The sequence below is a fragment of the Anomaloglossus baeobatrachus genome, chromosome 11 (assembly GCF_048569485.1).
Source record: "Anomaloglossus baeobatrachus isolate aAnoBae1 chromosome 11, aAnoBae1.hap1, whole genome shotgun sequence".
NCBI lineage: Eukaryota > Metazoa > Chordata > Amphibia > Anura > Aromobatidae > Anomaloglossus > Anomaloglossus baeobatrachus.
The window spans coordinates 168,146,607-168,172,972 of record NC_134363.1 but is presented as its reverse complement, the minus strand read 5'-3'; the positions used below and the strand labels follow the sequence as shown (position 1 = coordinate 168,172,972).

At 48.6% G+C, this 26,366-nt stretch overlaps 2 protein-coding genes across 2 annotated transcripts; both read right to left on the bottom strand.

Annotated features, from left to right (window-relative positions):
* Positions 1–852: 852 nt before the first annotated feature.
* Positions 853–5,986, bottom strand: LOC142256598 (indolethylamine N-methyltransferase-like). The gene is made up of 3 exons (XM_075328353.1): positions 5,789–5,986; positions 5,021–5,228; positions 853–1,395 (listed from the first exon to the last, which is right to left on the bottom strand). The coding sequence occupies exons 1-3, from the start codon at positions 5,940–5,942 to the stop codon at positions 957–959; spliced, it is 801 nt and encodes a 266-aa protein (XP_075184468.1). The 5' UTR covers positions 5,943–5,986; the 3' UTR covers positions 853–956.
* A 13,107-nt stretch (positions 5,987–19,093) lies between these two features.
* On the bottom strand, positions 19,094–26,119 carry LOC142256596 (indolethylamine N-methyltransferase-like). Its single transcript, XM_075328351.1, has 3 exons — positions 25,867–26,119; positions 25,104–25,311; positions 19,094–22,659 (listed from the first exon to the last, which is right to left on the bottom strand). Exons 1-3 carry the CDS (start codon positions 26,018–26,020, stop codon positions 22,221–22,223), a joined length of 801 nt encoding a protein of 266 aa, XP_075184466.1. The 5' UTR covers positions 26,021–26,119; the 3' UTR covers positions 19,094–22,220.
* Positions 26,120–26,366: the final 247 nt, after the last annotated feature.

Sequence of the window (26,366 nt, the reverse complement as noted above, 5' to 3'; positions counted from 1 at the left end):
GGTCTGCCACTGAATAGCGCAGCTCCTCTCTCACAGAAAGAAGCCAGCTGCTTCTCTGCAGGGCGCATGCCTGGCCCAATCAGAGTCGTAATCTCTGCGACCGCGACTGTTATGTCCGTGGTCCTTGATGTATCAGCCACACATAGAAAAACCTGCACCAGCAACTGCATGTAAGATTCCAGTTTTGGGCAAAAGAGAGATTTGTACATAAATGCTACAAGAAATCTGCAACACAAAAAACTCAACAAAAGCTGATTGTTTGAACTTAGCCTATTGCCGGCGTCACACGGGACGATCTATCGTGCGATCGCACGAGCGATCGTACTCGCCCCCGTCGTTTGTGCGACACGGGCAATTAGTTGCCCGCGGCGCACAAAGTCATTAACCCCCTGTCACATGCACTTACCTCCCGGGCGACGTTGCTGTGGGCGGCGAACATCCTCTTCCTGAAGGGGGAGGGACGTTCGGCGTCACAGCGACGTCATACGGCAGCCAGCCAATAGAAGCGGAGGGGCGGAGATGAGTTGGACGTAACATCCCGCCCACCTCCTTCCTTCCTCATTGCCGGTGATACGCAGGTAAGCTGTGTTCGTCGTTCCCGAGGTGTCACAAGGCGCGCCGTGTGCTGCCACGGGAATGACGAACAACTGGCGCACAGAAGGAGGAACGACATTTTGAAAATGAACGACGTGTCAACGAGCAACGATAAGGTGAGTATTTTTGCTCGTTCACAGTCGTTCGGAGGTGTCACACGGTACGATATCTCTAACGATGCCGGATGTGCGTCATGGATATATCGTACCGTGTGACGCCGGCATAAAGGAGTTAATAAAAACAATGTTTATTTTACAATTGATTTAAGGATTTAATTTTGTGAAGCTATTATATACGTATTACTAACGCAGCAATGATCATCAATAAGCGAATATTCATAAATCAGACTTCTCTTTCTCCGGCTACAGATCTTTAATCTTGCGAGCCAGAACGAACAAGCTGGAGTCGTGGTCGCACAGCTCGTACTGGTCCTTGTCGTACTTTCTGTAGATGACTTCCAGGTCTACGATCTCATATCCTGCCTCGGTTATAGCGCTTCTCATAAAGTCCTCTGTCAGCACCACACAGGACAACCTCTTACCCCCGGATACGTAGGAGCTGCAGTTAAGGATCTCTGTTATAATTAAATGCCCTCCTGTTTTTAACAAAGAAGATACATTTTTAAGGACCTTTCGATAGGTGTCCAGATCGCTGCACGCACACTCCAGACACCCGAGAGACATCACACAATCAGCCTGGGGCAAAACCAGCGGTTCTAGTGGGTTAGTGTTCCGGACATCACATTTCAGAGTTTTCGTTACGGTGTCTTTGAGCTTTTTCTTCTTCTCTTCTACGGACGTCCTGAAACAGAATCACAGATAATCTTGAAATCAGTTATGTAATATCATGTAACATGTCCCCAGGTCTCCAAGCTTTCCTTATCATGAGCTAAAATCACGGCTTGTTCTCCAAACCTGCTGGAACCAGAAATGTACTTTATGAAGTACTTCCTTCCAATGTTTCTTCCTTCCTTCCTTCCTTCCTTTCTTCTGCTTCTTTCATTCCCTCTGTTCCCTTCTTTACTTCTTTCCTTCCTTCCTTTCATCCTTCCTCCCTTCTTCCCTCCCTACACTTTCTTCATTCTATCTGTTCCTTCCTCCCTATCTTCTTCCCTTATTTACTTCCCTCCCCTTCCCTCATTCCCTCTGTTACTTTCTTCCCTTTCCTTCATTTCTCCCGCCCTCCCTTGCTTTCATCCTTCCTCCCTCTTTCCTTCCCTCTCCTTCACTCATTCACTCTGTTCCTTCCTTCTTTCATTCCTTCCCCTTTACGCATTCAACTGTTCCTTTCTTCCTTCATTCCTTCCTTCTTTCCTTCCCTCCCCTTCCCTCATTCCCTCTGTAATTTCTTCTCTCCCTCCCTCCATTTCTTTTATCCTCATTCCCTTCTTTCCTCTCTTCTTTCCCTCCTTCCTTCCCTTTCCCTCATTCCTTCTGTTCCTTCCTCCCTTTCTCCTTTTCTCCCTTCTTTCCTTCCCTCTGTTCCTTCCCTTATTCCCTCTGTTCCTTTCTTCTCTCTCTTCCTATCTCCATTTTTTTCATACTCATTCACTTCTTTCCTCCCTGCTTTCCTTACCCCCTATTCCCTCATTCCCTCTGTTCCTTCCTCCCTTTCTTCCTTCCCTCCCCTTCCCTCCCCTTCCCTCATTCCCTCTGTTCCTTTCTTCTCTCCCTTCCTTCCTCCTTTTATTTCATCCTCATTCCCTTTTCTTCCCTTGTTTCCTTCCTTCTCCTTCCCTCTGTTCCTTTCTCCCTTCCTCCTTTTCTCCCTTCCTCCCTCTCTCCCTTCCTCTCACCCTTCCTCCCTCCCTTTATCCCTTCCTCCCTCCCTTTATCCCTTCCTCCCTCTCTCTCTCCCTTCCTCCCTCTCTCCCTTCCTCTCACCCTTCCTCCCTCCCTTCCTCCCATTCTCCCTTCCTCCCTCTCTCTCTCTCCCTTCCTCCCTCTCTCCCTTCGTCCCTTTTTCCCTTCCTCCCTCTCTCCCTTCCTCCCTCTCTCCCTTCCTCTCACCCTTCCTCCCTCCCTTCCTCCCATTCTCCCTTCCTCCCTCTCTCTCCCTTCCTCCCTCTCTCCCTTCGTCCCTTTTTCCCTTCCTCCCTCTCTCCCTTCCTCCCTCTCTCCCTTCCTCCCTCTCTCTCTCTCCCTCCCTTCCTCCCTTCGTCACTTTTTCCCTTCCTCCCTTCCTCCCTTTCGCTCTTCCTCCCTCTCTCCCTTCCTCCCTTCGTCCCTTTTTCCCTTCTTCCCATTCTCCCTTCCTCCCTCTCTCTCTCTCTCCCTTCCTCCCTCTCTCCCTTCGTCCCTTTTTCCCTTCCTCCCTCTCTCCCTTCCTCCCTCTCTCTCTCTCCCTCCCTTCCTCCCTTTCTCCCTTCGTCACTTTTTCCCTTCCTCCCTCTCGCTCTTCCTCCCTCTCTCCCTTCCTCCCTTCGTCCCTTTTTCCCTTCTTCCCATTCTCCCTTCCTCTCTCTCTCTCTCTCCCTTCCTCCCTCTCTCCTTTCGGCCCTTTTTCCCTTCTTCCCTTTCTCCCTTCCTCCCTCCCTTCCTCTCTCCCTCTCTGCCTTCCTCCCTTCGTCCCTTTCTCCCTTTTTCCCTACCTCCCTTCCTCACTTTTTCCCTACCTCCCTTTTTCCCTTCCTCCCTTTCCTCCCCTTCCATCATTCCCTCTGTTCATAATTCCCCTCCTCCCTAATAACTGTTACCAGCATTTAAGCGTTTGTGCTTTGACTGGTTAAAAGAAAAAGGTTTTGGTACCGTGTTAGCCAGTTGAAAAATGATTGAAGAGGAAGGAAGGAAGGAAGAGACCTGAGATGTCTCGAAAGCTCGCTTTATAACATCATACTTTATCTTAGTTAGCCATTAAAAGGTATCACAACTACAAAATTTTAATTTTGTTTCTCTCACTGAGAGCAATCAATCATGCTTTGACTGGAACATTTGTTTGGTCACATATTTCCCTCCCCCCCCCCCCCCCCGACATCTCAGAGAGTTGATGGGGGGGGCGTTGAATGCTCTTGTGCCTGACATGTGATGTCTCCTCTGATGTCCAGCCACAGACAGGGCAAAAAAGTTAAGGCTGTGCTTGAAAATAATGGTGGCCACCCAAAATATTCATACTTTGGCATACTTTGGGCACAATTTGGCCATTTTCCTTAGTGGTGTACTCACCTTTGTTGCCTGCAATTGTGGCATTAATGCCTGTGTGAGTTTTTTAGTGGACACCATATTTACCGTGTTGTACAAGCCGCACACTGATTATTACTGGAAATGACTCGCCCACCCCAGGGCCTTAGGTGACTCGGTGTCGGGCCGGACTAGTCCGGGGTAGTCAGCGGTGGCGGGGCCCGATTCCGTGACCCTGGTGGGGTCAGTTAATGTGGCAGTATTAGGGGAGATGATAGGGTTAAAGTTTATATAAGATTCGTGACGCCACCTGTGGTAATTTGCAGCTATGGAGCCGCAGCTGCTGGAAGGGACCACCGGGGCTGATGTTATGGCAGCTAAGGTGTTTCATGCTCTCCACAGCTAGAGCAGGTACCCCGGGGCAACCTTTGGTGCTTGGTAAAGTCTATGGTGTTTGTGGACGAGGGACAGGGCAGTGGAAAGGAACAGACACAGACAGTAATTTCCTTTTACCTTCTCCTTTACTTGTCCAACCAGTGAAGTCCAGGGAGCCTGTTACAGGTGGCGATCCAGTGGCCTGGAAGCAGTCGGGGGTCTCACACTGGCCCGGTGAGTAATGAGGCCTGCTCCCTACACTCTGTTTGTGTAAACGGGGTCCCACTGTTTCAATATACTGAGTCCCGTTCTGCTGCTCTGAGGTAATTTGTTACCTCTCCCGTATGGCGGGCTGCGTGGACTGTCAAGGGTGCCGTTCTTTCTATCTGGGCTCCCAGCTCTGGCTTTGCAGCTGCACCTCCGGGTGCGGGGTGGACAGAGACCTGCAGTCCTCTTGTCCTCCGGATGCGACCACCGGTACTCGAGTGGCCCTGAACTCCGATATTCAATTTCTTTAGCTATGTCGGGGTGAGCTGGCTGCGCTCCACTCCCAATGTTCTCCTTTTTGCCTCCCTGTGGATGTGTTTTCCTGGGCCGAGCAATCTGGCTCAGCTCCCAGCTCACACACCACACTACTCGAGTCCTTGTCTCTCTGAACTCTCCTCACAGACTGACTAACTCCTCCCCCAGGTCAGGGCTTAAGGAAGACTCCCTGGAACTCCAGGTTTACAGCTCCCTCTGCTGGCCTGGGAGAGAAACTGTGTTGAATGATGGTACTTACTGGCCAATGGATTTCCCCAACTACCTCAAGGCTCAGCATTAACCCTTTTGAGGAGGGCAACACTGCTGTGGCAACCAGACCGCTGGGGCGCCACAGTAGTTCTTTACCTCTCACCCTCTAACCAAATTTTGAGACACATAACAATGGCACCTACCCTTTCCCTTCCATGATGCAGACTTTTTGGGTGGTATCGGTCCAGTCGAACGTTCCAGGTTCGTCCCTCAGGCTTCTTTCATAGTACTCTCGGTTGCGATCAGTGTATTCGGCACCAATGATCTCATCAAAAGATTCACAAGCCGAGAGGTCCTGATAAATGGTCGGGCCATGGCCAATATCAATCAATGTTTTACCCCTTACACATCCTGGAGGCAAAAAGGGTTGACACGCGTTACCTCCCTGACATTTGAAGTCCCAACCTGAATTGGTTGGTAAGTTTGACTCCTACATTATATTTAAAGGGGGTTTTAAACATTAGAAAAAGGGTGGACCGTTAACCATGAACAGTCCTCCTGTCCACGAGAGTCTGGGATTACAACTCATGCACATTCTAATCTTGGTACAACCTATTGATATGACGGGGGGTGTTTTTGGAAGAAAAAATAGATCCTTCTTCGAATTCTGGATATCCCTTTAAAATATCAAAATCTGCAACTTTTTGGATAAAACGAGTGATGATATCAGTTATGTCTATTCATTTCCCACCCAAGATATTTCTCATTCTTTGTCAGTTGACATGGACCTCCCGGACCCCAAGATTGCTCCCACCTTCCGAGTCATGAGTGCCAACCAGAACAATCTACAAAACAACTCTATATCTAGACCTTAGGGACCCAGAACTGTGATTACGACCAACAACTTATCTATAAAAAGTAAAAAAAAACACTTTATAGACCAATATACGGTATACACCAGATGCACTTACTTGTATTGAAAGCCTCGTGGAGCTTCTTCAGTTCAAAGTCAAGAGTTCCATCAAGCACCAAAATTCCTGATTTGGGATTATAATAGGTATGTAAGTATTCTTCTGGATCAAAGATTTCTCCATAAGTGTCATTATCAGTAAAGGCTGTCTCCATTTTTGCAGTCCTCGCAGTAAACTGAAGCTAAGAACACAATGTACTATCTATTATATGTTTGGCTGAGCCATCTCCCTGTACAGGCGGTAACAGGCTAAAAGTTTCAGTAAAGTGGTGGCATCTGGCCAGTCTTCTGTGAAAACCTTAAATGGAATCTGTTTCCAGATTTTTACCACATAATCTGAAAGTAACATGATGTAGAGATAGAATCCCTGATTCCAATGATTTGTCACTTACTGGGCTGCTTGCTGTAGTTTTGATTAAATCACAGATCTACCAGTTCTATGAATGCTGAGCTTGGAATAACCACCCTCACATCACTGATTGACACTGTCATGATTCATGCATGGCTCTGCCGTCCCTGAGCTGGTGCGTGTATTCTGCCTCTGGGGTTTAGGTCCCTTGGGAGGGGCCTGTTTGTTCTGGCCTCATACAGGGTGTTGTGCCGCCATATCTTGGTGCTGCTACCTCCGGGACGCCGCCAGTAATATTTCCGGCCCTGCTGAGTACATTGTTCCTGAGAGAAGATCTCTGTTTCTTGTCCTGCTACCCGGTACTGTTTGTCCTGACCTCCGTCCCTCCTGTTCTACCTGACATGACCTCCGTTCCTCTTGCCTGAACTAACTTCCATCCCTCCTGCCCGACCTGACTTGACCTCTGTTCACCCGACCTGACCTCTGTTTCTCCGGCCCGTCATGACCTACATCCCTCCTTTCTGACCTCACCTCCATTCCTTCCTGTCCTCCAGACTTCGGTCCAGTTCCGTGTCCTCCACTCCCTCCCCTGTGCTTACTTGCTCTCCCGATATTCGACCTTGGCTTTGTTCTTTGACTTTGGCTTGTTTTCTTCTCGGTACAGACATGACATCCCGGCATAGACCCTAGCTGATCGACTATCTCTGCTCTTATTTTAGCGTCCTCTAGTGGGTTTCTGTCTTACTGCACTCGGGAGTTCTCTTTCTACCTGAGTCCCAGCACCCCCTAGCCGTAGCTTGACAGGCAGCTTTCTGCCTAGGCACAGTGTACACAGAAATTTGTCAATCAGTGGTCTAGTCTAGTTGGGGTTATATATAGCTTAGCATTCAGATCTCTAAATTGGAGGAAAGTCACACTTTTTCACATTTTTGGGTGCAAATTAATTAACTAAAGTGAAATAAGATGAGATGGCTTGAATTCCTGGGCACCGACTAGTAATCCAACATCCTTCTAACACAATTTTGTGACAACATCCAACAAAGACCATACTTTCATCACATATATATTTTCTAATCATTGGCATGTCTTAAGCATTGATCCCCTATTGAGGACTCGGTTCCAAAAAGCCCTAAAGGGTGCTTTACATGCTGCGACATCGCTAGCGATTGCTAGCGATGTCGAGCGCAATAGCACCCACCCCCATCGTTCGAGCGAAATTTGGTACTCGCTGCCATAGCGAACATTATCGCTACGACAGCGTCACATGCACATACCTGTTCAGCGACGTCGCTGTGACCGCCGAACAATCCCTCCTTCAAGGGGGAGGTGCGTTCGGCATCACAGCAACGTTACAGCGGCGTCACTAAGTGGCGCCCAATAGCAGAGGAGGGGCGGAGATGAGCGGGCGGAACATGCCGCCCACCTCCTTCCTACCGCATTGCCGGTGGACGCAGGTAAGGAGATGTTCGTCGTTCCTGCGGTGTCACAAACAGTGCTGTGTGCTGCCGCAGGAGCGACGAACAACATTGTACCGGTGACCGCAGCGATATTAAGGAAATAAACGACGTGTCAACGATCACCGTTTTTTAAACGATTTTGCGATCGTTGATCGTCGCTCATTGGTGTCACACGCTGCGATGTCGCTACCGGATGTGCGTCACTAACGACGTGACCCTGACGATATATCGGTAGCGATGTCTCAACGTGTAAAGTACCCCTAAGATTGCATATCTAGAGATACCTTAACCAACAAGAGGCTTTTTCTTAGCATCCTAACGGACGTAAAGAGGAACTGTCACTTGCTCAAAAATTTAATCAATTACCTTATAAATACCCCTGAGATTCCCGGATTCTGACACTGCTTTCCATTTTGCGCTGCATTGCTCCATTGCAGAAATATTCACATTTGTTTGTTTTCTTTCTGGAGCGCAGCATGTGAAATCTCTGCTCGTATCACAACTACGCATTTCTACAAAGTCTTCTCTGGAGTTGTGCGCATTCACACCTCCCTCCACTACTAAACACAGCTCAGCTGCTGATCTAGCAGTGTCAGATGCCGATCTGGGATTGGCAGTATATAAGGAGGGCTCGTCAAAGTGCACACTGCCAGTGAAGACTCTAAAGAAATACCCAGTTATACTCTGAGTATAGATTTCACATAGTGCACTCCAGAAGAAATAAATGTGAATATCTCTGGAATGGAGCAACACAACACAAAACGGAAAAATGCAGCTGAATTAGAGGAGCTCATAGATTTTTACAAGGTATTTAACTCCAATATTTAATTTTTTTAATTTTTCATCATTTTCTGTTCCAGCCAGTTTTCATATTTGCCATCATATTTCTTTATCTAGTACCACAAGTCCCAGCATTTTCTGTTATTGTATTCATAGTAACTACTTCACCTTCTCTTTTTAATTAACCAATAGAGTGTTAGGCGGGCTTTGCACGTTGCGATATTGGTAACAATGTGTTACCGATGCTGCAGCGATAGTCCCTGCCCCCGTCGCAGATGCGATATCTTGTGATTGCTGGCGTAGCGAATATTATCGCTACGGCAGCTTCACATGCACTCACCTCCCCTGCAACGTCGCTCTGGCCGGCGACCCGCCTCCTTCCTAAGGGGGCGGGTCGTGCGGCGTCACAGCGACGTCACACGGCAGGCGGCCAATAGGAGCGGAGGTGTGGAGATGAGTGGGACATAAACACCCCGCCCACCTCCTTCCTTCCGCATTGCAGCCGGGACGCAGGTAAGGGGATGTTCCTCGCTCCTGCGGCTTCACACACAGCGATGTGTGCTGCCTGCTGGAACGAGAAACAACATCGTACCGTCGCTGCACCGGCATTATGGAAATGTCGGACCCTACACCGATGATACGATATTGACGCTTTTGCGCTCGTTAATCGTATCAAAAAGGCTTTACGCACTACGATATCGACTGCAACGCCGGATGTGCGTCACTTTCGATTTGACCCCACCGATATCGCACCTGCGATGTCGTAGTGTGCAAAGTGCCCCTTATAGTTTACACCTTGCAATTAATTTGCAGTGATTAGCATTCTCATCAGCATGTTTGTGATGCGCACACTGGGCCTGGGGTTTTACTCGTCACCGGGCCGGTGTAGGATTTGGGTTGTCACAGCAGCCTGCCCCAGTTTCGTGACCCCGGCGGTATCAATATAGATGAAAGGGTTGGGGAATGTTGGGAGTAGTTGTCTCGTGACGCCACCTGTGGCATGCAGCTACGATGGGACCCGCCGCTGCTGAAGGTCTCTCACTTCTGGGGCGGATGGTAATGCAGCTCGGGTGTTGAAGGTCTCCACAGGGAGGATGATGGTGATAGTAGCCGATGGCGCGAGGGCTCCGGCGCCGACAATGATGGGAAGACAGTGGCTGCGGTCAAAGTCTTTACTCACTAAGCTGTCACCAGCTTTGGAGTGCCGAGGTCCACTGCTATGGACTCCAGCCAATCCCGGGTAGTTCGGAGGTCACAGCCAATGTTCCTTCTGTGTGTCCTTTCTGGTTGGTGTTCCCTCCCCTCCAGGTCCTGGACTGAGGAACGGGCCGTGGGTGCTCACTGCACTCACCGCTAACCCTGGGATCCCCTTTCTGTCTTGAGAACCCGGCTGATCTTCCAGCTCCAAGCCTCGGGTCCTTTGCTGCCCTTCCGTTCCTGTGGTCTCCCTGGACCGAGGTCCCGACTAGACTGACTATGTGTCAATGTTGCTTCTGCTTCCCCCCAGGTGTAGCCTCACAGCCCGGATGCTGACTAGTGAGTGGAAACTCCCTTCCTCATGACGGCCACCCCCAGTAACTACCCTAGCCGAGTCCCGGTGGCTGGCTACTAAGCTGTGTGTTGAATGAATTGTGATAAACACTGGTGACTAACCTCCTCCTCACCCGGGATGAATACTACACCTCGGTTGCGGTACAGTACCCTGTGGCACCGGAAGCCGCAGGGGAGCAACATTTGCACGTGTCCTCCCAGTAGAAGTTCCAGTTTTTAGTGTTTCTTTTTACAGAATTGACAGTTTACATAATTGTAGTCCAAATCTGTATCATACATTATTTTGTTTGATATTATACTTAATTATATATCATTTTTACTAATTACCGTATTTTTCAGATTATAAGATGCACTTTTCCTCCCAAAAATTTGGAAGGAAAATGAGGGGTGCATCTTATAATCCCAATGTAGCTTACCAGGAGGTGGAGAATGGGCGCTGTGCTGGCTGCGTGGGACTGCACAGACTGTGGTGGCGGCTGTGCTGGCTGCGGTGGGTGCTGTGCTGGCCGCGGTGTGGGTTGTGCTGGCTGCGTGGGACTGCACAGACTGTGGTGGCGGCTGTGCTGGCTGCGGTGGGTGCTGTGCTGGCCGCGGTGTGGGTTGTGTGGCTGCGATGGGGGCTGTACAGGCTGTGGTGGTGGATGTGCTGGCTGTGGTGTGGGCTGTGTTGGCTGCGGTGGGGTTGTGCTAGCTGCGATGGGGGCTGTGCTGGCTGAGGGCACCGTGCTGGCTAGGGTGGGTGCTGTGCTGGCCGCGGTGTGAGTTGTGCTGGTTGCGAAGGGGGCTGTACAAGCTGTGGTGGGGGCTGTGCTGGCTGTGGTGTGGGCTGTGTTGGCTGCAGTGGGGTTGTGCTGGCTGCGATGGGGGCTGTGCTGGCTGAGGGCACCCATGCTGGCTAGGGTGGGGGCTGTGCTGGCCGCGGTGTGGGTTGTGCTGGCTGCAATGGGGGCTGTACAAGCTGTGGTGGGGGCTGTGCTGGCTGTGGTGTGGGCTGTGTTGGCTGCGGTGGAGTTATGCTGGCTGCGGTGGGGTTGTGCTGGCTGCGGTGGGGTTGTGCTGGCTAGGGTGGGAGCTGTGCTGGCTGCGGTGGGGGCTGTGCTGGCTGCGGTGGGGGCTGCTCTGGCTGCGATGGGGGCTGCGCTGGCTGCGGTGGGGGCTGCGCTGGCTGCGGGCACCATGCTGGCTGTGTGTAGCAGGGCGGTGTGGCGGATGTCCCAGATGCTCTGTTGGTGGTGTGGTCTTCAAATAATTGCGCCCGGAATTGAGACATGTGCAGATGGATCTCTCGCTTCAAGATCTCATCTGTGCACGTGACGCCTCCGGCCCATTAACCTCCCAGCAGCGAATTTAAGGAAAATGGTGCCCGGAGGTGGTGCATGTGCAGATGAGATCTCAGCTTGTCATTAAGCTGATGGCTTAATCTGGACACGTGTTGACTCCAAGTGCCATTTTCTTGCAGTCAGGGGCGTAACGACTGCGGTCGCAGAGGTCGCCACTGCGACCGGGCCAGCAGGGTTATAGGGGCTCGGCAGCCGCTCTGCAGAGCCGGCTGCCGGGCCCCTATGTGTAGTGCCGCTGTGTAGTGGCCGACAATGCGACCGTCAGGGGAGCCCAGTGTCAGTAGAGGGGCCCCTGACCTGGAGGGGCCACCAGCCGTGTCTGAGCTGCAGCAGAGCAGGAGTGCTCCTGACCTGCACAGCAGACGGAATTAGTGATGGGTAGTTCGTGAGTGAGTAGTTTAAAATGAACTACTCCTCAGAGTGAACTAGTTCATCTATCACCATCCTGACAGAGATTAGTTCATTATGAACTAAACAGCAGTGTGCGGAGACAGCGAGTGACCCGTGACCCTCTACAGCTCCAGGAGGCTCCTGCTCTCACACTGGCTCTTTATAGCTCCTGATGCTGGAAAAGAAGGTAGTAAACCCTATACCACACATCAAATACAAATATAATAGTAATAATAATATTAATTAAAACTGAACTTGCACAGTAGACAGACACAGCTCATATGTGTGTATGAGAGAGAGAGTGTTTGTGTGTGGTTCATGCCCCTCACCTGTCTGTGTGATAGGAGCAGCCTCCTGTAGAGGATCGTCCTCCTGTAGAGGATCGTCCTCCTGTAGAGAATCGGCCTCCTGTAGAGGATCGGCCTCCTGTAGAGGATCGGCCTCCTGTAGAGGATCGGCCTCCTGTAGAGAATCAGCCTCCTGTAGAGGATCAGCCTCCTGTAGAGAATCAGCCTCCTGTAGAGGATCAGCCTCCTGTAGAGGATCACCCTCCTGTAGCATAGATCAGTCTTGCTAAAATCGTTACCACTGGCTCCTGTTCTGTTCTCAAAATGGTGGCTGCTGAACTGCTTCTCAGCTCCCTCATACACATTCATTATGAGTCAGTACTCTACACTACCACAGGGGGCGCTGCTGGGCTCAGTGAGATGTGTGTCGCCCGGGGACCAGGGGGTACTCAGATCCGGGCCACGGGGTCACTTCAGTGGGTATCACGGTGGCGTGACCCGGTCTGTGATCCCAGGCTCCACAGTAAAAGGGGTTTTGTTAAGGGAGATTGTCCGTGACGCCACCCACGGTTGTGGTGATTTGTTGACACCACCGCTGCTCTTTATGGGGATCCCGGGAGCGGTGACAGGGAGCAGCTTGGTTGTTATTTCTCCCCTCCGTGGGTAGGGGGTAGTTGTCCCGGGGCCCGGTGATGGGGTAAGCAGGGAGCAGGGCGCAGTGCTGTGGTGCGGTGCCCGAGGGCACGGGCGTACTCACAAGTATTTCACACAGAGTCACTGGTAAACTAGGAATTGCCGGTGTCCGCAGCCTTTGGTACGGGGGTGTTAGTGTCCCACACACGGTGCAGCAGCCCTTGTTGTTCTTTCCCTGCAGCCAGGTGCCTTTCTCTCCACTCTCTTCCTCTTTCTCCTCAGCCGGGAACAGGGAATCCACTCCCCTGCAGTGATCCGGGTCACCCAGGTACCGGGGGGGCCACTACCCTGCCCGGCTACCTCTGGCCCCTTCCTCACTCACAGCCTGTCCCGGCCCTCTCGGAGCACGCTTCACCATCAGCCTGGGAGCTACAACTCCAGACTCCTCTTCTGTCTGTCTCTCCACACACTCTGCTCCAGCCCCTCCCCTCTGCTCTGCTTTTCTCTTACACTGGGGGCTGTGGTTTGTCCTGCTGCACTGCTGTTGTGAGATCAGGTTACCAAGGAGGATTAACTCTTTCTGAGACAACCTGACTTTGCCAGGGCGTCACAGATGCATCAGACTGAACTATGCCGTCCTGATTCATTCTCAGTAGAACATTTAGTTCAGCAGTTCATATAGTTCATTTAGTTCACAGGTCACATGATGCATTTCCTGTCAGCTCCTCACAGGAGAGGGTCAGAGAAATACTCAACTAAATGAACTAATCTTTTGAACTAATCACCAAAATGAACTAGATTTCCCATCACTAGACGGAATAAGCCATCCTGCAGGACCTGCGATGATGTCACGCCCATGTGACTGTGTGGGAGGAGACACAGGATGCCGGGCAGAAAGCAGGAGATAGTGAATCCTGAAATAGATTTGGAGGACACATGACTGGTAATAAGAAAAGAGGGGACATGAGGGGGAGGGGGGCTGCAGGGTGAGTGGCATATGAGGGCTGCAGACTGTGACAGAAGGATGTGAAGGGGTGCAGAGTGTTTGAGAGGGGTAAGTTGGGGTACAGGCAGGTTGAGATATGTGGGCAGGGTGTGTGAGATATGGGGGTGCAGTGTGTGTGTGTGTGTGTGTGTGATATGGGGGTGCAGGCTGTATGGGGAGCAGGGTGTGTGAGATGTGGAGTTGTAGTGTGTGTGATATGGGGGTGCAGGCTGTATGGGGAGCAGGGTGTGTGACATATGGGGGTGTAGTGTGTGTGTGATATGGGGGTGCAGGCTGTATGGGGAGCAGGGTGTGTGAGATGTGGGGGTGTAGTGTGTGTGATATGGGGGTGCAGGCTGTATGGGGAGCAGGGTGTGTGAGATGTGGGGGTGTAGTTTATATGATATGGGGGGTGCAGGCTGTATAGGGAGCAGGGTGTGTGAGATATGGGGGTGTAGTGTGTGTGATCTGGGGGGTGCAGGCTGTATGGGGAGCAGGGTGTGTGAGATGTGGGGGTGTAGTGTGTGTGATATTGGGGTGCAGGCTGTATGGGGAGCAGGGTGTGTGAGATGTGGGGGTGTAGTGTGTGTGATCTGGGGGGTGCAGGCTGTATGGGGAGCAGGGTGTGTGAGATGTGGGGGTGTAGTGTGTGTGATCTGGGGGGTGCTGGCTGTATGGGGAGCAGGGTGTGTGAGATGTGGGGGTGTAGTGTATATGATATGGGGGGTGCAGGCTGTATAGGGAGCAGGGTGTGTGAGATATGGGGGTGTAGTGTGTGTGATCTGGGGGGTGCAGGCTGTATGGGGAGCAGGGTGTGTGAGATGTGGGGGTGTAGTGTGTGTGATCTGGGGGGTGCTGGCTGTATGGGGAGCAGGGTGTGTGAGATGTGGGGGTGTAGTGTATATGATATGGGGGGTGCAGGCTGTATAGGGAGCAGGGTGTGTGAGATATGGGGGTGTAGTGTGTGTGATCTGGGGGGTGCAGGCTGTATGGGGAGCAGGGTGTGTGAGATGTGGGGGTGTAGTGTGTGTGATATTGGGGTGCAGGCTGTATGGGGAGCAGGGTGTGTGAGATGTGGGGTTGTAGTGTGTGTGATATGGGGGTGCAGGCTGTATGGGGAGCAGGGTGTGTGACATATGGGGGTGTAGTGTGTGTGATCTGGGGGGTGCAGGCTGTATGGGGAGCAGGGTGTGTGAGATGTGGGGGTGTAGTGTGTGTGATCTGGGGGGTGCAGGCTGTATGGGGAGCAGGGTATGTGAGATGTGGGGGTGTAGTGTGTATGATATGGGGGTGCAGGCTGTATGGGGAGCAGGGTGTGTGACATATGGGGGCAGCGGCGTAACTACCGCGGTCGCAGGGGTCGGAAGGAGAAGAGAGGTACTTGTTTTTTTATTTTGCTGGCTGCATGACACATGGAGGCCTGGGGGTGCTGGCTGCATGATACATGGAGGCCTGGGGGTGCTGGCTGCATTATCAGTCTATGGGACTGCATAATAAACATGAAGGACACCTTATACATGGACTAGGGGTGCATTATACATGGAGGAGTATGGGGCTGCATAATACAATATGATGATTTATGGCGCTGCATTATAATACATATAGGACTATGGGGGCTACATTATAATATATGGAGGAAAATGGAGGCTACCTTATACATGGACTATGGGGGTGCGTTATAAAACATGGAGGACTGTGTGGTGCAGTATAATATATGGAGAACTATGTGGGGAATTATAATCCATGGAGAACTTTGGGGAAATGCATTATAATACATGACGGGTTATGTGGGACCCTTTATACTATTTGGAAGGCTATGTGGGGGCCATTATAGTATTTGGAGATCTATATACAAGGGGGGACAAAGATACAAGCAGGAGATGGGAATGTTTTGTGCTGAGGGAAAAAGGCTCTTTCCCTCAGCACCCAGCTTTCCCATGCTCTGCTATACATCTCTCAGCACCCAGCTTTCCCATGCTCTGATATGGGAAAGCTGGGTGCTGAGGGAAAGATGTATAGCAGAGCATGGGAAATCTGGGTGCTGAGGACAAGATGGATATTAGAACATAGGAAAGCTGGGTGCTGATAGAGGGATTTCAGATCATGGGAAACCTGGGTGCGGAGGGTAAGAGCCAAGTGTCAGCGTCTTTATCCTGTACCCCGAGTGTCAGTGTCATTATCCCATACTCTAAGTGTCAGTGTACGTTGAGGGGGGCCCCGGTCCAAATTTTGCACCAGGGCCCATCAATCTCTAGTTACGCCACTGATTGCAGTCCACGCGACAGAGCATCTGGGACAATCGCCGCATTGCCCTGCTCCACACAGCCAGCACAGCTCCCACCACAGCCAGCGCAGCACCCAACGCAGTGCCTGCAGCATCACCCTACTTCATCACCGCCCCTGCCTCCTGTGACCCCTGCTCCACCACTGCTGCTATCCCCCTTCGGTAAGACACCACCGGAGTATAAGACAGACCCCTTTTTTTACCTTTTTTATCTCTAAATTTGGGGTGCATCTTATAATCCAGTGCGTCTTATAAAACAAACAATACGGTATATATATGTATACTGAACTTTGATCCCATGATGTCATTGGTAGCCTTCTTTTAGCATTTTCATTTTAACATTGAAAATTTGTATTCTTATGTTCAACGTTTATATAGTACTGTACCATGTGTTAGCACTATGTGTCATTATTATTATGTAACTATTTCTTCTGCACCTGAACCATCACTTGGGAAGAGCGGCAGCTGAATCACTCCATTCATGGCTTTCCAATAGTTTTGTGCCTGGTTTTTGCACATCCATTAAAGGTGAACCACTACTACTACCGTATGTCCCTTCTGTGCGCCTTCACCAACTTAATTTCGATTACTCGATTCTGGAGCCCTCTGCCATGATGATGTGTACCACCCCCGTGTCAGCAGCCGGAACTGCTCGGATCCGGATCCGCGGTGGCTCGAGGGGTCTCTGGATCTGGGGGTCGTGCGGCTACTTAAAACGAAAAAAAGGGGGTATTTACAGGGGACTGTATAGTTAAAGTTCGTGATGCCACCCACGGTGTTTGGTAAGGCGGAGTACCACCGCTGCCGTTGGGAGCACCCGGTGGCGATGGGATGGCAGCCAGGTGTTTGACCCCTCCGTGGATAGGGGGATGCCCCGGGGCTCGGCAAATGCTGGCGGAGGGATACCGTTAGGGAGGGAAGGGGTCACTGCGTACTCACTCAGTCTAATAACGCTGACACCGACAACTTGGAAACCAAAGTTCTGAGCACCACTGTAGCAGGGAGGGAGCACGCATGGATCCCGTGCCCATTGGTATTGCTTGTTGGCTTGTGACCTTTTCCTTGGCACCTTTGTACTGATTGGCCCCTGTAGTGTAAAACTAGTCGGGTCCCGTTCACCAGTGTGGCTAACTGGGTGAGCTTGCTCTCAGGGTTCACGCTTGGGATTTTCTGGACTGCGGATTGGGAAAGTCCTATCCCCCTCGTTGCGCTAGTACCCCGATTTTTGGAGCGGGTTGAGGACGAATCTTGAAGGCTCTGTCCTCGTCGGGTGAATTACCAGGAAGCTTGAAGCTACTTCCCGACCTAGGGTCCACGTACCCCATCGTGTCCTGGCCCCTGCCCGAAGATGGCACAAGGCCGCCGGCTACCCTCCTCGGCAGTTCCGTGATCCTTGTCACGATCCCCTGCGACTAGGGTTTCAGCTCCTACCAGGCCCAGACCAACGTCTGCCACCTAGTAAACAAGGAGCCGAGCTCCTGACCTCTCCTCTTGAGAGTCACCACACAACTACTGTCTCCTAACACTCCTGACCTCCCCTTAACCAAACCTCCAAGTGGCCAACCCTATTCCCTTCAGGGTGTCCATTGGTGTGTCTGGTGGGTGCGGTGCAGAGTGTTCCTAGGATTTTGATTAGCTTGTTCTTAGCAACACCAAAGGCCAGGGACCCGTAACCAAGGAGGATCGGATACCGTGCAGAAGGGCAGATTGCACAATGTCCTGTGACGACCTGATAGGCCAGATGCACTTCTAGCTTTTCAGCCTAACGCTGTATTTCCTACCTAGGAGCACCCTCCTCTGGTTGATTGACAAGTTATTTGCCTTGGAACCAGGCCAATGACCTGTGAATCATCAAAAGGAGGGTGGTGCTTGGTAAGAAATACAGCGTGAGGTTTATAAGCTGGACGTGCATCAACACGCCCCAATGCACTTCCAGACACAGCTACAAAACGCGTTATCTCGCTACAGGACAAGTGTTTTGTGATCATAAAGGAATTGACTGGTTTATTATTTATAGGGCTACACAATCAAATTAATAGTTAAAAAGTGGTTAAAAGTTTTTCAGAGATTCCATTTAACACTTTATAACATTCTATTTATTAAAAAACAAGTTTCACAAGGGTGCATGCTTTATCAGGGAAACAGTAATGGATAGATACATGGTATAAAATAGTCATGATATATAATTTTCTCTTCGTATTGCTTGTTATTCACATTGTATGATGTGTAATTAGAAATGTACATGTTCTTTTTATTTTAAAATCCCTTTATTTGTTCTTTATTGGAATGAATGATTCCGAGCTGCTATACCAGCTACAACCTGTGGTCAAATGTGGCGCTGTTTTAAGTTAAAAGCGGCTATGCTTTCTAATCATGTGCAACCCCAACAGAGTACTGTGTGTCAGTGAAAATATTTGCTCTGAGACCGGTATTCTTCTCATGATTCTCTTGTGCCTCTGTTATTGCTGAGCCATTGTGTGTGTTTGTCTTTCTATTATCTGTATTCTCCGGGGGTTATGTCCGACGGGAGGGGCTCATTCTATCGTGTCTCGCTCCAGGGGTCACGCTGCCTTATCTTGGAGCAGTCTCCCTCGGCACTCCACCAGTAATAGTTCCTGCTCGGCATTGTGCGCTCTAGTTCCCGCGAGTCCTGACCTTGTCCTGCTACCTGTTGTTCCATTCCCTGACCTCTGTTCTCTCTGTCTTGTCAGTGTTACTTATCCCCTTGACTCGCTCCCTGTATTGTTACCCCATCTCTGTTCCCTCCTTCATACTGACTTGTCCTCTCGGTTTCCGACCCCGGCTTCGTCCCTGACTACGGCTCCGGATACTTCCTGACTTACTGACCTTTTGACTTCCTTGTGACTTCGGCTTCTCTTACTCCTCTGTTCTGACTTTACGTCAAGACGTCTGACTTTGGCTCTAACGACCATTCTACTCCCCTCCCCGTTTAGATGATAGTGACCTCTAGCGGGATAGCTCCTCACTACACCTAGGAGTTTTACATCCTTCTAGTGGATCGGCACCCCCTGGTGGTGAGCATCACTACTCTTTTCAAAACGTTGAACTTGAGTCATACAGTCAGGGCCAGAAATATTTGGACAGTGACACAAGTTTTGTTATTTTAGCTGTTTACAAAAACATGTTCAGAAATACAATTATATATATAATATGGGCTGAAAGTGCACACTCCCAGCTGCAATATGAGAGTTTTCACATCCAAATCGGAGAAAGGGTTTAGGAATCATAGCTCTGTAATGCATAGCCTCCTCTTTTTCAAGGGACCAAAAGTAATTGGACAAGGGACTCTAAGGGCTGCAATTAACTCTGAAGGCGTCTTCCTCGTTAACCTGTAATCAATGAAGTAGTTAAAAGGTCTGGGGTTGATTACAGGTGTGTGGTTTTGCATTTGGAAGCTGTTGCTGTGACCAGACAACATGCGGTCTAAGGAACTCTCAATTGAGGTGAAGCAGAACATCCTGAGGCTGAAAAAAAGAAAAAATCCATCAGAGAGATAGCAGACATGCTTGGAGTAGCAAAATCAACAGTCGGGTACATTCTGAGAAAAAAGGAATTGACTGGTGAGCTTGGGAACTCAAAAAGGCCTGGGCATCCACGGTTGACAACAGTGGTGGATGATCGCCGCATACTTTCTTTGGTGAAGAAGAACCCGTTCACAACATCAACTGAAGTCCAGAACACTCTCAGTGAAGTAGGTGTATCTGTCTCTAAGTCAACAGTAAAGAGAAGACTCCATGAAAGTAAGTACAAAGGGTTCACATCTAGATGCAAACCATTCATCAATTCCAAAAATACACAGGCCAGAGTTAAATTTGCTGAAAAACACCTCATGAAGCCAGCTCAGTTCTGGAAAAGTATTCTATGGACAGATGAGACCAAGATCAACCTGTACCAGAATGATGGGAAGAAAAAAGTTTGGAGAAGAAAGGGAACGGCACATGATCCAAGGCACACCACATCCTCTGTAAAACATGGTGGAGGCAACGTGATGGCATGGGCATGCATGGCTTTCAATAGCACTGGGTCACTTGTGTTTATTGATGACATAACAGCAGACAAGAGTAGCCGGATGAATTCTGAAATGTACAGGGATATACTTTCAGCCCAGATTCAGCCAAATGCCGCAAAGTTGATCGGACGGCGCTTCATAGTACAGATGGACAATGACCCCAAGCATACAGCCAAAGCTACCCAGGAGTTCATGAGTGCAAAAAAGTGGAACATTCTGCAATGGCCAAGTGTATCACCAGATCTTAACCCAATTGAGCATGCATTTCACTTGCTCAAATCCAGACTTAAGACGGAAAGACCCACAAACAAGCAAGACCTGAAGGCTGCGGCTGTAAAGGCCTGGCAAAGCATTAAGAAGGAGAAAACCCAGCGTTTGGTGATGTCCATGGGTTCCAGACTTAAGGCAGTGATTGCCTCCAAAGGATTCGCAACAAAATATTGAAAATAAAAATATTTTGTTTGGGTTTGGTTTATTTGTCCAATTACTTTTGACCTCCTAAAATGTGGAGTGTTTGTAAAGAAATGTGTACAATTGCTACAATTTCTATCAGATATTTTTGTTCAAACCTTCAAATTAAACGTTACAATCTGCACTTGAATTCTGTTGTAGAGGTTTCATTTCAAATCCAATGTGGTGGCATGCAGAGCCCAACTCGCCAAAATTGTGTCACTGTCCAAATATTTCTGGACCTAACTGTACTTCCCAATTGTATATTTCTTTTGGAGGGACACTTTATACTTGTGATTTTTTTTCTATTTGTCTTTGCACCATAAATATTGCTCTTTATGCCTTTATAGATAGATCCTAGGCATATCATGTTTGGTTAATAGCCTTAGGCAAGCTTTGCACATTGCGACATCGCAAGCCGATGCTGCGATGTCGCACGCGATAGTCCCCGCCCCCGTCGCAGGTACGATATCTTGTGATAGCTGGCGTAGCGAAAATTATCGCTACGCCAGCTTCACATGCACTCACCTGCCCTGCGACAGTCGCTCTGGCCGGCGACCCGCCTTCTTCCTAAGGGGGCGGGTCGTGCGGCGTCATAGCGACGTCACACGGCAGGCGGCCAATAGCGGCGGAGGAGCGGAGATGAGCAGGATGTAAACATCCCGCCCACCTCATTCCTTCCGCATAGCCGCCGGCGGCAGGTAAGGTGATGTTCCTCGCTCCTGCGGCGTTATACACAGAAATGTGTGCAGCCGCAGGAGCGAGGAACTACATCGTACCTGTCGCTGCAGCATAATTATGAAAAAGTCGGAGCCTGCAACGATGATACGATAACGACGCTTTTGTGCTTGTTAATCGTATCATCTAGCATTTACACAGTACGATCTCGAAAGTGACGCCGGAAGTGCGTCACTTTCGATTTGACCCCACCGACATCGCATGTGCGATGTTGCAACGTGCAAAGCCGCCCTAAGGCTACTTTCACATTGTGCTTTTACCTCCGTTCCGTGCTCCCGTCGAAGCTTCCGTCCGAACACCCCCACAAAACGTGTTTCCAACGCATGCGCCGACGTGGTTATTGACTGTAATGGTGTAGACGGAGTCAGCGTGTGCACTGTCTTGCACCATTTTCGGGCGTATACGCTTTCTGCAGGCAGACACCCGGACGTAGCAGACTACTTATCATGTCAAGGGTAGGAGGAGCATGTGACCACCCTTGCCTATCAGTCTCTTCCAATAGAAAAACAGTTTTCTTATGTTGAGTGTTTTTCAACGGGACGAGGCTGATAGGCAGGTCTAGTCACATGCACAGGCTCTGTGTACTGCCTTATGGGCTCTGCGTACTGCCTTTTGGGCCTTTCTGACTTCTCTACATTGCTGTACAGGTGATCTACACTGCGGTACCGGTGCCCCTCATTGCCGTGCAGACTCCATACACTGCAGTACAGCCATCGCTAATTGCCATGCAAGCTCTGTGCAATAGATGGCCTAAAGATGGCCAAACACATGACCTATCTCTCCTGATCAGGAGAAGAAAGAAACTGACACATATCTCTGGTAACAGATTATTTTCACTAAAATTAAAAGGATCGACCATAAAATTTCAACATCCTGATCCTTCATTATGCATGAGCTGTTGGGATAGTTGGGAGGCCCCATACTCATCAGATGGTAGGCCAGTTTTGCCTACTTTGGTGGGCCTTCCATCTTGGTGGTGGACAATGTGTTGGGTCCTGTATATGTTATTTGTTTTAACCTGACAACCCCGCTAAGTCTTTCCACCCTTATCCCAAATTTTAGCACTGATAATGTATGTGATTTTTGTTTGCATAGTTCCATCACTGACCATCGAATACAAATAAGCGAATATTCATAAATCAGATTTCTCTTTCTCCGGCTACAGATCTTTAATCTTGCGAGCCAGAACGAACAAGCTGGAGTCGTGGTCGCACAGCTCGTACTGGTCCTTGTCGTACTTTCTGTAGATGACTTCCAGGTCTACGATCTCATATCCGGCCTCGGTTATAGCGCTTCTCATAAAGTCCTCTGTCAGCACCAGACAGGAGAACCTCTTACCCCCGGATAAGTACGAGCTGCAGTTAAGGATCTCCGCTATGATTAAATGCCCCCCTGTTTTTAACAAAGAAGATACATTTTTAAGGACCTTTCGATAGGTGTCCAGATCGCTGCACGCACACTCCAGACACCCGAGAGACATCACACAATCAGCCTGGGGCAAAACCAGCGGTTCTAGTGGGTTACTGTTCAGGACATCACATTTCAGAGTTTTCGTCACGGTGTCTTTGAGCTTTTCCTTCTTCTCTTCTACTGTCATCCTGAAAGAAAATCACAGATAATCTTGAAATCAATTATTTAATATCATCTAACATGTTTTGATGCCTTCTAGCTTAAGATCATGGTGTCACACCAGAAGAGAGAGGACTCCCGGTGAGTGATGCAACACAAAAGGGAAAACCAAGGAAGCAAAACCATGGAAAACCCTGGTGATAGGGAGGTGGAAGCGGGGTCGCCTTCTAACACTCGCCTAAGGCTGTTTCCTGCACTTCCTAACATCCCTAGATGGGTCCTTCCCCCATGTGCCATCACTTGCCTAGGCCCTCGCTGGCCCTGAACTCACCCTGACTAGTGAAGGCCAGAGAGACGCTAATCTCGCCACTGCAAGAAGACAACATGAGGAATATAAGAAAAGCCGGTTGGGAAAGTGCCACATAGACAGTGGTGAACTCCGTGTTATACCCAGCTATGCCACTCGCCACGCTACTATACTTTCTGAGGTCTGATGAAGGTCTTCTGACCGAAACGTCTGTGCTTGTGCTGGTCCTACAAGTTCTTCACACTAAAAAACACTATTCACATTGATCTTGAGTGCCAAGTTTCTACATCTACTCCAACTGGTTGCTTTTGAAGCAAGAACTTCTCAGCTGCAACAGAAGTGAACACTTAAGCTTCTCCAGAGACAGGCTACATCAAAGTGAACAGTATAAAATGAACTATAGCTGGCATAGGGAGGAGTGAATATTTATAGTACAAGGGAGTGGGAGATGGAAATGGGAATGGCGAAGGAGGAGACGGGCATAGCAGATGAGATTACAACTACCTGTTAGATCACAGCAGGATAGAAAGTAACCTTATCCCTACAACACCACATGGAATTAAATAAGCTCCAACTCAGGGTAAATGATAAGAGGGCACTAAAGAGGATTTGCAATCAACTATATGCTGTGACTTTCTGATCCCAAATCCCCCCTAGATCACATCAGGCAGTGACACACACGTGATGCATGGCTTGTCCTCCTAATATCACCCTACTTATTGTCTAGGTTATCCAAATTTGATGGAGCCAGGAACTCACTATAATTGTAGTTGTCTGTCTGTCTATCTATCTATCTATCTATCTATCTATCTATCTATCTATTGATTAACAGCCTTCCTTGCATTAGTGTGCATATAGCGATCTCACTAATAAAGACCACCACTGGACTCCTAATATCAAAAGACTGCAAGAATTGAAATTAAATTATTAATAAATTATAATTTATACTAACAAACGAAGTGGAGGAAAGCTTGACATGCCCAATGGAATAGGTCACCACACATCCATGGAGTGCAACGACATGAAGTCTGCCAGGTGGACTATAACTTGAATTGGAGGAAAAAATATCGGCACATCCAATGTAAAATAATTTCTTTCTTTATTGTCACATGGTATTAAAAAAGTCCATCCGTATTTAGAAGACCCTGACGCGTTTCCGACACAAAAGAGCGTCCTTAAGATTAAGGACGCTCTTTTGTGTTGGAAACTCGTCAGGGTCTTCTAAATATGGATGGACTTTTTTAATACCATGTGACAATAAAGAAAGAAATTATTTTACGTTGGATGTGCCCATATTTTTTCCTCCTATTCAAAATATAATTTATACTACGGTATATCTTTTCCCCATAGATCTACACTGTATAATTATTTGCTTTGCATCTACTGCCCACAGTTTACCTGTATAATGCAATACTTTCCCTTCAGTATTTTTTCATGATAAAGCCACACCAGGAGCTTTAGGAACAGAGTCCTTGATACCTGAGTATATATGTTGTACCTTACATTTTAGATTACTAATTCTAATAGTTGCTAAAAGAATTGAGTTTTCCAAAATTTGGGAACGGTTCCTACACTATATAACAATACGGAATATTCGTAGCTTCTCTGCGTAGAAATTGAGCAGCTACATTTTTTCTCCGAGAATCGTGTAGGGTGCAGCATGTTATTTATATCAGATTTTTAATTCTAAAGTGTCACGACTATCTTAGCGGGAGCTGGTGTAACGTGTGGGTGTGACCGGTGGTATCCACTATGAGACTACCAAGTCTGTCCAAAAATTATTACAATGACCCAATGTAAATCTCACACTCTTGGTTCTTATTACCCAACGCTCCCCTCACCCTGTGACGCCACGATAATTGCACTTTATGCCTCTTGTTATTGTTGTCCCCACCACCTCTTGGTTGCTATTTTTTTTAATTCAAAGAAATGCAATTTCCCCCAACCCAATGTGAAAAGTAAACTGTCCACACAGGAATCCTTCACAGTAAACCCTATATCTTGTACTGATAATATATTTTCCGTGACACTCAGGTGCTTCTTAACCTCTAACCATCAACCCAACTTCTAAAGACTACGGTCATAAAATAGCGGCACATTACATGAGTTAGTTCTTTACCTCTCTCTCGCTAACCAAATTTTGAGTTACATAATTATGGCACCTACCCTTTCCCTTCCATGGCGCAGACTTTTTGGATGGCATCGGTCCAGTCAAACGTTCCAGGTTCGTCTCTCAGGCTTCTTTCATAGTACTCTCGGTTGCGATCAGTGTAGTCGGCACCAATGATCTCCTCAAAAGATTCACAAGCCGAGAGGTCCTGATAAATGGTTGGGCCATGGCCGATATCAATCAGTGTTTTACCCCTTACACATCCTAAAGGCAAAAAGGGTTCACACGTGTTACTTTCCCTGATATTTGAGGTTCCAACCTTACTTGAGTGGACGATAGACATTTTAAGACAACATTATATTGAATGGGATTTTTAAGGGTTAGAAAAAAGTATCAACCAAGAGTCCATAATTACAGCTTATCCCCATTCTAGTCTTGCACAACCTATTGATACGAGTGGTGTTTTTGGAACAAAAAGCAGATCCTTTCTCTAATTCGGGCCATCCCCTTACAGTATTATAACATATAGTGACAACCTATGTAGCTTTTTGGATTTTGGACATAAACAGCTCATGATATGATGTCTTATCACTTACCGCTCGCCCAACAGATGTCCTATTTTATGCCAGTTGACATGGACTTCATCGACCCTAGGATTACTCCCACCCACCGAGTCATGAGTGTCAACCAGAATAATCTACAAAACACCTTGATTTCTAGATCATAGGGGCATAGAACTGGTTTTTGGATCAACTGTGCAGCTATAAAAAGTTAAAAAACAACTTTATAGACCAATATAATCACCCGTGCTCTACTTACTTTTATCGAAAGCCTCGTGGAGCTTCTTCAGTGCAAAGTCAAGAAATCCATCAAGCACCAAAATTCCTGTCTTGGGATTATAATAGGTATTTAAGTATCCTTCTGGATCAAAGATGTCTTGATAAGTGTCTTTATCAGTAAAGGCTGTCTCCATTTTTGCAGTCCTCGCAGTAAACTGAACCTATGAACACAAAGTACTTTGGATTGAACGTCTGGCTGAGCCGTCTCCCTGTACAGGAGCTAACAGGCGAAAAGTCATAGCAAAGTGGTGGCATCTGGCCAGAGTCTTCTGTACAAAGCTTAAACTCGAGGCCATTTGCGATCCAATCAGATTTCTGAATTGGAGGGAAGCCATTTCTTTTTAACCCTTTTTTGGTAAAAATATAATAACCATCTAGATGGAAATTGAGACGGGCTGAATCATACCGTCCTGATTCCTCATTAGCTATAGCCTTTCTCAAAGCACACCAGTTGGTATTTGCTTAGATTGGAACTTTCTA

Bases quoted from the DNA above. Each gene is read 5' to 3' on its own strand.
- LOC142256598 (XM_075328353.1), bottom strand. From the start codon at position 5,942: ATGGAGACAGCCTTTACTGATAATGACACTTATGGAGAAATCTTTGAT. The intron at 5,229-5,788 runs GTAAGTGCATCT...TTTTGCCTCCAG, and splicing joins CCACGAGGCTTTCAATACAA to GATGTGTAAGGGGTAAAACA. The intron at 1,396-5,020 runs GTAGGTGCCATT...ATTCTGTTTCAG, and splicing joins TGCATCATGGAAGGGAAAGG to GACGTCCGTAGAAGAGAAGA.
- LOC142256596 (XM_075328351.1), bottom strand. From the start codon at position 26,020: ATGGAGACAGCCTTTACTGATAAAGACACTTATCAAGACATCTTTGAT. The intron at 25,312-25,866 runs GTAAGTAGAGCA...TTTTGCCTTTAG, and splicing joins CCACGAGGCTTTCGATAAAA to GATGTGTAAGGGGTAAAACA. The intron at 22,660-25,103 runs GTAGGTGCCATA...ATTTTCTTTCAG, and splicing joins TGCGCCATGGAAGGGAAAGG to GATGACAGTAGAAGAGAAGA.